At 40.5% G+C, this 12,433-nt stretch overlaps 1 protein-coding gene across 1 annotated transcript in view; it reads right to left on the reverse strand.

Moving 5' to 3' along the window:
- CFAP52 (cilia and flagella associated protein 52) overlaps window positions 1-5,528 on the reverse strand; it is a 41,900-nt gene extending 36,372 nt beyond the window's left edge. Inside the window, exons 1-5 of the mRNA XM_054977189.1 lie at window positions 5,435-5,528; window positions 3,254-3,453; window positions 2,395-2,531; window positions 1,033-1,161; window positions 110-209 (exon numbers count right to left, since the gene is read on the reverse strand). Coding sequence (XP_054833164.1) covers window positions 110-209; window positions 1,033-1,161; window positions 2,395-2,531; window positions 3,254-3,453; window positions 5,435-5,510 — 642 coding nt within the window. The 5' untranslated portion in view covers window positions 5,511-5,528. The remainder of the gene's footprint in view (window positions 1-109; window positions 210-1,032; window positions 1,162-2,394; window positions 2,532-3,253; window positions 3,454-5,434) is intronic.
- Between the last annotated feature and the right edge of the window lie 6,905 nt (window positions 5,529-12,433).

Below are 12,433 nucleotides of genomic sequence, written 5' to 3' on the forward strand. Positions count from 1 at the left end.
TGAAAATCTTAAACTTTCTGTGATAACTGGCACTGCTTCAAATTGCTCTTTTTGGCTTGGAGCTTAACTTGCCTTTATTTTTTAAATGGCAGTTCGGTAGACAACTTACCATAGCACAATTACCTATTCTTTTCAGCTGCCCTGTTTGACACTCAGTAGGTCGGATTTTTCTGTTGGGTAAATCCAGTTCCCATACGCGAATAGTTCCGCTGCAGCCAAACAACATATTTCAAAATCAGTTTCAAAGAGATCAATGTCACATAAATCTTTTCAATAGCGCAGTATTCAAAGATGCATTTACTATTTTCTTTCCAGCCTACCAATATCAAAAGAAGTGTATAGTAATTTCCTGCACCGTTACCGTGGCATATTAGGGATTGAAATGCCTCCCATTATTAACTTTGGGGGTGGGTGGATTGGATTTTTAGGTTATTTCAGGGAAGATTCAGATATGTCCTGCCACTGCACCAAACATGCTCAAACCACATTATTTTCCATTGAAGCTGCCTGCAATTTGCTAAATGTAAGTAGTAATCATCCGAGATAGAAAAAGTCCCAAGGAAAGTGTAGGTGACTGATTCCTCTCTCTCACCATCCATTAAAGCGGATGATTGTGATGACAGAAAGGAACAAACTAAAATTTTCCAAAAAAACCCTTTCTTTCATTATTAAAGGGCACAGCGCAGAACAATCTTACAATGCCCTGCCTTTTGCAGACCTTTGTATGGAAACACTGTAAATTTTACTGGAGGAATCTGGTGTATAACTCTACTCGTTAATCATAGAATTTAAGGATTCAGCTCTTGTGCACTGTTTAATAAATACACTGTTAGGTGTAAAAGGTGTAGCGATGTCAAGAAAGAATGTTGGTGGGTAATCAGAAACTATTCCACAACAAATCCAGAAACACAAAAATAACCACTCTTACTTTTTCAGCATCTTTGCTATTTAAGTAAATAGCACATGCACAATGAAAGAGATTTTAGATTTCAAAACAGAATGGAGACTTTCCCCAGAAGAACAAAGCCATACTTTCCAGCACTAATAAACATCTCATCCCTGCAGTTTGAATATATAAGTGTGGTCGGATTCCCAGCACTACGAGCAGATGCAGGACTGCCGCAAATGGCTTCTTTCTTTAGGACGCTCCACACCACCATGCTGCCAGAAAAGGGAGAGGATTTGGGTTGATTTATTTAACTTCCACACATGTTTATTCAGAAGCAAATCTCACTGAATTCAAGCCCATGTAAGTTTATGATCTTAGAAATACAATATATGCACACTGAAACAAAGCACAACGGTCTTCCCAAGGTAAAGCCTATTGTCATAAAATGGTAGGGTGTGAATAAATTTCTAATACTTAATCCCAGGCATGTCATATTGCAATACAATTGTTATCATAAAAGTACAGCCCAGCTCTAAGACTAGCTATGCTAGCTAACAATGGATTGTATTGATGGCAGCAGTGCCATGTCAGAAAAATGATGACACAAATATGTTCAGGTTTGGCAAGAAGATACATTGGTCCAAATATTGAGGTACATGCTGCCAGTAATAAAATCTAAGCCAACAGACACATGCTTGTCTAATCCATTTTTACTCAACTGTAAGCATAAGTCTGGTACTATCAAATGCAGTGTGCTCAGTAGTGTTTTGCTGACTCAGGAGAGTATGTAGCATCTTGCATAAATATGCTTTGTATATCATGGTATAACAGCTTATCAAAAGGAGCACTTCAGGCAAAATAATTGCTTCCACCAGGCCTGCAAAACTTGTGACCGTCTAAGTCCCTGCAGGAAGGAAAGGTGTAGGTGGATTATTTTACCAGATGTTTACCATCTTTGCTGAGGACTGGCTTCTAATCTATTGTAAGATGCTTTGGGTCCTTCCAGGGGGAAAATCAGGGTATAAATCCTTAAATAAATGAATGAATGCAGCATACTACCTGTGCTGTGGCCCGCCAAGTGCTTAACAATCTTCATTTTTTCAGTCCCAAGCATACAGCAAAATGGAGATGCCATCAAGCACCCAATGATGGCTGGTGAGATGGATTCAGCTTGGTGGATCACAAGTTGTGCAGGCCTACTTGTACAGTTTGAATGTGGTCCTTATCTTTTCTATCCTAATAAGTCTTTCATCCTGCTACCTCTGAACGCTTTGTCAGCTGTGTGTGCCCGACTTGTACACAATCATTCCAGCAGCACAAAGCCTCACTTCTTCAGCTATCTTCTCTCTCATTATATTTTTGGAAAACACATGAGTAAGGAAAACTAATATTGGAAGGACACAACTATTAAGAATGGTGACAGCCCACTCTCTCAGTACCCAACTGGGCAATGGCAGTCCCTGGCATAAAAGGAGAGGGGAATTCACTAATTTAATGACTGTTACCTTCCATCATCCTGACCGCCCAGAGACACAAGGTAAAGGTCATTTGGAGAGAATGCAAGATTTTCAATTTTGCCCTTGTGAAGAGACAACCGAGCCAACATTTCTCTTTTTTGGTAGTCCCATAAAATGATGTCTGCCTGGGGCAGGAAAAAAAAAAGGATCAGCATCAACGGTACTTTGGACAGCACTGAAGTTGGGATGTTAAAGATATTTAGAGCCAAAAAAATAAATTTAAAGAGCCACAAATAAGCCGTTTAAAACAATCTATCAGTATGGCCACCCTTTCTATCATTTACAGCCTCCGTGAGACAGAAAAGGCTGGTTGTGTCACTTTCCTGAACGGAAGAAGATTTCACAAGTCTGACAGGTGCATTCCATTTCACAGACAAATGGCAGCATCAAGAACAGACCAAGAAGAGCTCTAAAAAGTGAATGATTAGACATGATCCACTTTCTAAAGTCTAAAATAACCGCCAGCTTTCTGTCTTGTGTGCAAAGAATGGAAAGTTAAGTATCATTGGCTTCTATAGAAAAGAAGTCAAGTCACATACACATTATACTATTAGGCAATTCAAAAACACAGCATTGATGTCTACCTTGTGTGACTTTTAAAAATAATCCACTGTAATTTAGTGTTTATGCTCTCTTTCCCTCTCACCCTGAAAAGGGAACGTTTATATTTTTGCTCAGACAAAATTTCCATCAAAAAACAACACAGACCTAGCCCTATCAATTAGTCCAACCATAGATAAATTTTAAAAGGTTACCTCTACAATTGCAGATCACAGGTATAAAGGTACAAGATCATCATAGCTACTCTGAAAAATCAGTTTTTTTTTAAAAAGGGCCCCTCATGTACCTTGAAACCCATGAATGTGATTTGACCAGAAGCCACATAAGATCCGCTTGAAGAAACCGTGACACAGGAGACATTATTGGTGTGACCATGTAAGAAATCCTGAGTGCGAATGTTTATGCCTTGTACTATAACTGTACAACCCAGGGGATAGATGAGGTGCTCCCGATCTGGATGGCAGATGAGACCAGAAGGAACATGCCCTGAAAAGCAAACAGGAGCAGGTAAGAGGATCATGGTGTTGAGGAAAAAATGTGAGGCGCTCTGGACTTGAGTTACTTGCAGTTTTGTGGTGGGATGATCCATGCTTTTATAACCTTGTGGTTGGACTGCTGTAACATGCTCTGCATGGGGACAGACTGACTTTGAAGACAAACTCAGAAACTGCACTGGTTCAGAATGAGGCAGCTAGCCAACAGGAGCACATCCTGCCTATTTTAAAACAGTTGCATTTGTTGGCAGGTTGTTTCTTATTTCAGTTCAAGGTGCTATTTATGATCATTATGACCATTCAAGTTCTTCATGGCTTAGGACTCATGTGTTTGAAGGACCATTTCTGTCCATATGTCCCCATTTGCAAATTACAATTTTCTAGCAGTCACCTTCTGGCTGTTCCTCCACCTAAAGCTGCTTACTTGGCATCTATTAGAGCCCATGCTTTTTCAATAGTGACTCTCATCTTGTGGAACAGATTCCCTGAAGCACTGAAGGCTATTTTATTTGCTTTTAATGGGCTATGAGCTGCAGGCATTATGGGGGGGGTATTAATGGGGTTTTGTTGTATTACAGATTGTTTTAATTTAGAATTGTAAGCCACCACAAGTTACAAGGAAAAGGCAGGGTATAAATACTTTAATAAATATGCCAAATGAATGTTGAATTTGATCTAGTCTGTAGTTTTAGATCAGTGCTCAGACCCTTTTTTGATGTTCTGTTTCAGTATTTTTGTCTACTTTGTATTGGATTCTTGCTAATGCTATGTCTTTTTAAACTTGTATCTATTTATCCTATAGCATTGTTTATTAAAATGTCCTTGATACTGTATGGAAATGTACTTGATACGGATTGTACTAATCTCATACTGTATAATCTGCCTTGAGTCTCAGTGAGAAAGGTGGACTATAAATGACATAAATAAATAAGACATATACATATTGATCACTCTATGTTCAAAGATCTGTGAGAGAAGGAATTTGTTATGAACCATTTTAACTATTTAGCCAGAATGCTCTTGACTAGAAGACAACTGTGGCTTTTTTAAGAATGTAGAAAGAACATGAATCACAATTGGACTGTTGAAGAATCCAATGTAGACACCCACAACTTTTCCCCCAACCCCATATACACCTCAAATCAAAACTCTCAAACCCCTTTGACTTTTATAAACTAATCTTTTTTTTTTGCTCATTTTCCTCTTCAAAATGTTACTATATACTTTGCTGAAGAAACATTGCGGCTTGAGCGAGTGGACTCTAAAAGGCTGTGCTTCATTGGGAGCACTCTAATTTATTCATTTTATCTTGGCATTTTCTGTTGGTATTAGTTTATCTCTTGCTATTTGTACAGCTGAAGAAACATCCACCCCATACTCATTTTCCATGATCTGCTTTCCATGAAGATGACTCCATTACCTACCAAACGCTACAAGTCCCCACAGAGGAAGCCTGAACAGAACTCGAGTCCCACCTTAACAGAAACGAAAGATTTAAGGCAAATGGTTTCAGTGACACTTCAATATGCCTCCATGAAGAACCCAGCAACTTCTCAACTCTCCAAATCACCATCAAACTCTCATGGCCTACAAAGCCCAAAATTTAAAATCTCACTGGACCTTAAGCCAGAACCTAACCTGCTGAAAACCTATGACAAATAAAGAGGGTGTTCCTGGACATGTGCAGATTGTGGCTGTTGCATATCGAGCAACCAGAGACAACTGAGGTCGGCTTCCCAGGCAGCCCTGGCCCTCTTTTTCTTTTCATTCATCTGTTACTCTTCTATACCTCTCCAGGGAACTTTAGGGCGGCACCTGAGTTTCATCCCTCCCCCATCACCATCTTCACAGCAACTCTGTGTGGGAGGTTAGGCTGAGGGACAGCGTGGCTGGCCCACGTATTCATTTCATGGCTGGGTGGAGATTTGGACCCAGCCGCCTCCTGCCCTCGCTCTCGCTCTCGGGCCCGATACCATTGAAGCCGATGACCGCCTCCAGATGGAGTCCATTCAGCTCGTCCGTGAAGGACTCAGCATCCCCAGTCGCCATAACACCTTCCTCCCTTTACACCGCGCTCCGCCGCTGTGTATGCTAGTCGCTATGGAAACCGCGCAGGCGCACCGGCTCCCCATCGGCTCCAAACAAGCGCGTGCGTAGGAACTGGGACGGAGTGGGCGTGACCTGACTAGTCGCGTTCTTTTCTCGCAGGGCGGGGCTTGAGTGTAAGGAAGAGGAGTGTTGGGGTTTGTAATAATGTGAGATGCGCACGCGTCGGGTGTTCGTGGGGTCGGTGCCGGGGGGGGGGCGTCTTCTGCCTCGTTTAGTTAACATTAAAAATCACGTTTTTCTCAGTGTAGAACTGAGAGCTCTTCAGCTGTGTAACAAACCTTGTTATTTCTTTAATCATGAATGCTTGTTTGCTGTTGCTGAACGAAATGATAATTCTCCTAATACTGGCGTGCCAAATATGGGGCTGTAGAGAGCGCATAGCATTGAATCCTTCGTAGTAGATCACAAGACAGGCGTAGAAAGCCACTGAAAACAAACAACGCAAGGGCTCCTCCGGGACTGATGCCAATACTAATACAAGAAAAACCCTCTCTGGAGGAAACATAAGTATAGATTCTCTAATAGTATTATTATTTTTCTTTATACTTTTTTCTATTTCTTAAAGTGCACAATGCTAAAGTGTTATAGAAATATCAATAAATACTACAATAAATATTTCAATAAATATCTATACAATATATAAACCCTTTCTATCATAACAAGTAATATAATACATAATATAATACATAAGGATGCACAATTCCTATTTGGCACAAAGTCCAAAGATCCAATTGGTGAAAAGTGTCCTTAAAGGTTTTCCTTTATTGCTGTCTACTGTTTTCCTGTTGTAGGGCAAAGCTGGCAATGCCCGTTAGGCTCCGCCCTACAACAGAAAAACAGTAGACTGCAATAGGAATATCCTTCCTCTTGAAGAATCCACTCTTGACATTTGAATAGTGATCTGCAAAAAAGAAGGAACAGCAATTAAAATAATGAACAGAATGAACAATGGTTACTTACCTCAGTAAAAACCTTTAAGGACACTTTTCACCAATTGGATCTTTGGACGATGTGCCAAATAGGAATTGTACACCCTTATGTATTATATTATGTATTATATTACTTGTTATGACAGGAAGGGTTTATATATTGTACAGATATTTATTGTAACATTTCTTGTTGTATTTCTTCATATTTATATAACACTTTAGCACTGTGTATAAAGAAAAAGAACAATACTATTAGAGAATCTATTCTTGTGTTTCCTCTGGAGAGGGTTTTTCTTGTATTAGTATAGGCATATAAAGCCGGCATACTTGTGAGCTTTTGTGGGAGGAGATAATAACCCATCTAACCCCCGGGGGTGCCATTTCACGTCTCATTGGAAGGAAGGTTATCCTTCGCCAAACTGGGTCACCAACAGAAAAAGCAGGGTTTGTTACATAGCTGAAGGGCTCCCACCTGTAGAGAGAGAAAAACGTGACTTTTAATGTTAACTAAAAGAGTCAGAAGACAACCCCCCCCACCAAGTAGCCCAATTAGGGCTGAATATGTTCCCAGGGATATAAATGATTGAGAGTCAGATAAAGAGGAAAGGTGGCAGGGGGAGATAGCTTGCTCAAGCTCCTATGAGCTGAAGAATCCTGGCTAGGGATGTTTTGGAGTGAGCAGGAGTCTTAACTTGCCCCCTCCTAATTGCACTTCCTCATGTACATACCCCACTCCCTGCTTGTACTGATAAAAACCCATCTCTGATATTGGCAGCTGTTAGAGGTTGGTTAGCCATCACTCAAGGCCAAGCTGTTTCTTTCTGGAAAAGGGGCTAGGGATGGAAGAAAACATCATCTTTTGTTTACTGTTTAAATTGTCTGTTGTTAGCTCTGAAATGGAGTAAGAAATTTGGCAGAGAGGTTTTTATTTTATTTTTGTTTATTTGTTTTCTCCCTAATTGAGACACAAAGTGGCTTACATCATTCTGCTCTCCTCCATTTCATCCTCACAACAACCCTGAGAGGTAGATTAGGCTGAGAGTGTGGGACTGGCTCAAGGTCACCCAGCAAGTTTCCATGGCAGAGTCGGGATTTGAACAGATCCTACTCCAACAACCATAGCTGCTACACCATACTGGTGTTTGCAAAGATCTCCCAAGTCACAGGATCCAGGAGAGGTTGGCTTCCATTGTGTCATCAGGGAATGTAGATTCCAGATGTCGTCTTAACAGGTGCATCAGTTTTTAATATCTATAGGTATCACAAGTTCCTTAGTGTGTAATCCGTAGAACACACATGCACCAATATGCCTTCCACTATTGTAACAGAAAGAAAAAAAGAACTAAAGAGATGGGTGAGTGCTACATGGACAATATGAACCTAAAACCCAAGAAGACTGAATCCTGCCTAAAATCTATTTTCCCAAGCTGACACATGAGAGACAGCAAGCTCTTCATTTTGATGACGAATGTAGAAGGATACGTGATTCAATCATAAGGTTAGAAACATGTAATGTCAGGCAGCCCTCTGGCGAGAACATCAATGTCCCTGGGCCTCAGCAAGGTATTTTGGGACCTCTGTACTTCATTGGGCTTGCCATGCCATTGAAGCTGCAAATGGGGAAAAAAATATTCAGGCTGCTTCTTTTGCCATCTTTTAAGGATTCTCGTGAAAGTAATGCCAGGATCAAATATTTATAGAAAGACTGCTAACAAATTCACCCAAAGTGTCACTTAAAGGGAGCCCAAAGCATGGTGGGGCTCTTAGCTGGATCCAGTGGTTCATTGTCAAGAGTACATTCTGGGCACTTTTCCTGTCACATGGAGCAAAGCAGTCATTATAATTAAGTAAAATGTCTAGAATAACTCTGTCTTCCCTTCTGTTTTTTCCAGTTGACCTGTCTCCCTTCCTTCTAACTACAATGGAGAGAGAATCCTGCTTTTGATAGGGACTGTCCTACTTTCAGGCAAGCTGCCACTTTTTGCTTTTCCTAAGGTAGGACAGGCAGCCAATTATGCTATCTTTGGCAAGTACTGGTGTGCATGCCCTACTTTATGGGGCATCTGTATCTGTTCCAATGAAAGGAACATTTTCTCATCAAGAATGTCTGCATGTTTTGTGGAGGTTGAACAGTCTTTATCCGCCCCCTCCCACTCCCACTCTGCATTCTAAGCCTTGTTGATGTGTTGCTCAATGCCTGAGAGAAGTGGGCAAGCCTTATTTCTCTGCTTCTGCTTCCATATATGCAAGATAGGAACAATGAATCTTACCTTAGAGAATACAGTTTTGAAAAGCAATGCTTATATCCAGAGCTGACAAAAAGATTGTTAGTTTCGTCCAAATTTTGTTTTTCAGAGTTGACAAACTGTATAAAAACAAGAATTAGTAGCTGGTGGTAGCAGAAGATAATAGGCAATCATAAGTGCAGGCAAACAGTAGGCTGTAGTAGGAATATATTATTTGTATTTGATGTGATGTACCGCGTACTTGCTATCCCTTATTAAGGTGATTCTTTTACAGTACACTCCTAAGCAGAGTTACCTTCTAAGTCCATTGAAGTAAATTAACTTAGAAGGGTGTTATTGCTTTGGACTGTACTGTTAGGAAGCAACTAGAAATACCTTTACATCAGTGCAGTACTGGTATTTTGCATTCTGATAGGGGATTTTTTTTTAAATAGTACCCTGCTGCCAATTATAAACTCCCCTACTACCACTTACGCAAATATATTTCATGACACTAAACACAGTGATACAAGGAAATATGGGTTTATTGTGTTTCAAATAAAGCCCAGGTGCATATTGCCTCTCTCTGGAACATATGCATAAAGACCAGTTGCAACAGAGAATCTTATATACTTTTAGTGCTAGTTGTTTACAGAATAATTGCTAATTGTTTACAGAATAAAAGATCAAAAAGGTTAATACAAACATCCCTTCAGAATTACATTTCCCAGGATACATGGCACCCAACAAGCCTGATTGACAGGACAGTCAGATCGCACTGTAATATAAACATCTTAAATGCTTGGAGCCACACTTTTGTTATGGGTTTGAGTCTTCTCTGGGAAACTGCTCTTCCCAGGCTAAAATCTTAGTTATGGAATGAAAACAAGAGAAAATGTTTACAACTGAAGGGAATTTTCTTACTTCACTGTAAGACCGTGACCTGCAGTGTAATCTCTAAATTGAAAGAATCTGCCTGCCAAGGCAAATTTGCCTCTTGTGTAGGTGTCCAGTTTAAATAATACTCACATAGGATTTTAGGAGAGGGGTCCTCAGAAGAATCCCTTAACACATTCACAAAGCAGTGGAGAAGCATAAGGTTCTTTGGACAGTCTAAATCCTTCCTACCCTCCCAGGATTTTGCATCAATTTATATTGTGTGCCATCAGTTGCATGAGTATCACAGGTAGAAATTTACAAAGACAATTAAAATATTTGTTACCCGCCCTGAGCCTGCGGGTGACAATATTTGTTATCCGCCCTGAGCCTGCGAAAGCGGGGAGGGCGGAATATAAATGTAATAAATTAAATTAAATTAATTAAATTAAAATAGGCAGCTCTTTTCAGTTTGCAAGTTGCACACAGGAAGAAGTGGCTGTACCTTCCTGACCTCGTGCTGTTTTTGTGTCTGCAAACCACCACATGGAGGCAGTTTTGAGCACAGAGAAAGCAGAGGATGTAAATGTAGTAAATAAAAAGAACGTTTAGTAAAATTAATGGACTCCCTTTTTTCTATAAATCTGGGTGCCAAAAACCTCCGATTGCACATGGGATACAAAGTCCTCATGTTGCTCCCCAACAAACTTGAAGAATTTGTGATGTATAGATGTAGCCTGAGGTGGCTTAGGCTTGGAGACCGTGACTTGCCTGTGGTGAGTCAAGAGTCTGAATTTGTATTCATAACTGAGCAGGGATTTGAATCTGCATTTTCCACATCCAAACCATCAATCAAGCTACCATATACCACTAGTGCTTTTCAGAGCATGGATTGTTTAAGTGTCTTTCTTGAGGAGCAACTCTCCAAACCAGTGTCCATTTTAATTAATTTCTATCTTATTCCATCTCTTTTTAATTGTCTTTGTAAAATCCTAACTACTTACCAAGTGTTTTTCTGACTTAGGATCTTCGTTTTAAGGATTATTCTCTCACAGGTTCGGTTTTGTCTGCCCTAGCTTCTGAAATTTTACTGCAGTACATGAAACCCACGTCTAGCCCTAAAGAACTTGCTATGACTGACTTAGGTCAATGGCTGGACTTATTCAGCACACTTGATCCCTGGAGATCACAGGTGCTAATTCTTTCTGCTAAGCTAATGCTGTGGCTGATGGGGATAACTACAAGATTCACAACAACTGGAGTATGCAAAATCAGCTTCGCGATGTAGGTGAGGTGTCCTGGGAGAAAAGGTACCTGTCTTTTCCAAGGGCACTTTCCTCACTCCCAATGTTGTGCCAACTGCCAGAGCAGCAGAGACTGGTGAACAGACACATCCTGAAGTGATTGCAAAAATATGCATGCACGTTTGAAGATCCTTACATGAAAGGGTAGTGGAAGAAGTGGACTGCAGTAAGTAAATCTGAAAGAGAATTCCCTTGAATTTATGTCAGGGCATATTTGACACTTGATAGTTTTGAATATCAACATATAAGGGGCCAGGGCATAGTGTTGCCAGCCTCCAGGTAGTGGCTGGAGATCTCCCGGAATTACAACTGGTCTCCAGGCCACAGATATCAGTTCCCCTAGAGAAAATGGCTGCTTTGGGGGGGGGGGGACTCAATGGCATTATACCCCACTGAGGCCCCTCCCTCCCCAAAACTCCACTCTTTCCAGGATCCATCCCCAAGATCTCCAGGAATTTCCCAACCTGGACTTGGCAACCCTAGCCAGGGGGAACAGGTTTACTAATGCTTTGCTTGGTGAAATAACACTAATCTCATACAGGGCAGTTGAGTCTCTTGTGGCCTTTTCAGTCTTGTGGTTGGGGCATCCAGTAAGGGTCAGGGAATGCCAGTTCTGCCGCTAGTCTGTTCTGCTGTTACTTCATTTTTCCTCTAGAGTATGAACTGGGACTCACCAACTCCTAGGTGTTCACGAAACCTCTTTATAAACTTTAGTCCTTATTAATTCCTTATAACTCATGTGTTTTGTTTCTTTTTAATTATTTTTGAAACATGCTAGAATGGCCACATCATATGGCTGCATATGAAACTGTACACTTGGGAAATCCTACATATCTGATCGTAGCCAAAAGGCTGAGATCCGTATGAACAACAGCTACATCCAAAACAACCAGAGGCCACATGAAGCCATTTAGATACTATTTTCATGAGAATGCAATAAAGTCTACCAATATATCATTACAAAACAAAATCTCTCAACAGGTGCCTGAGGTGGCTACAATAAACATGATGATCATGTCAAACTTCATTACTCTGTTTTGGCTTCATCCGATATAAACTGTTTGTTCCTGCCCACCAATATTTTAATGGCTTTGCCTCTAACTTACTTTTAAACTCTTTATTTTGGCATATGTTTGTGAGAGACTTTCAATGCCACCCACATTGATTTCAAGACCTGCTCCTTTTTCTCTGGTTAACTGCTGCACTGGAACTTTTTTCTACTATCTACACTGTGTTTGGTTGCATGGGGTTGGTAGCAATCTACTCATTTTGCCACTGGACCACAATCTTGGCAGTTTCCTTAGTTATATCCAATGCACATCACTGGTTCCTTTATGTATCCTGTTTTTCGTTTTCTCCTTCTATGAGAAGGTTACCTTGTGATGGATTAATCAGTTCTGTGTTTGAAAGCATAAAAGCCGTGAGGGGAAAAGAGCTACAATTGGGGGAAATATATGTTTAGGCACACTGAACATGTTAGTTATCTCAAGAAACTCAGTTTTAATGCAAGTTAAAAACATATTGGGCGC

This window comes from Eublepharis macularius, chromosome 4 (genome assembly GCF_028583425.1).
Source record: "Eublepharis macularius isolate TG4126 chromosome 4, MPM_Emac_v1.0, whole genome shotgun sequence".
NCBI classification, from domain to species: Eukaryota; Metazoa; Chordata; class Lepidosauria; order Squamata; family Eublepharidae; genus Eublepharis; species Eublepharis macularius.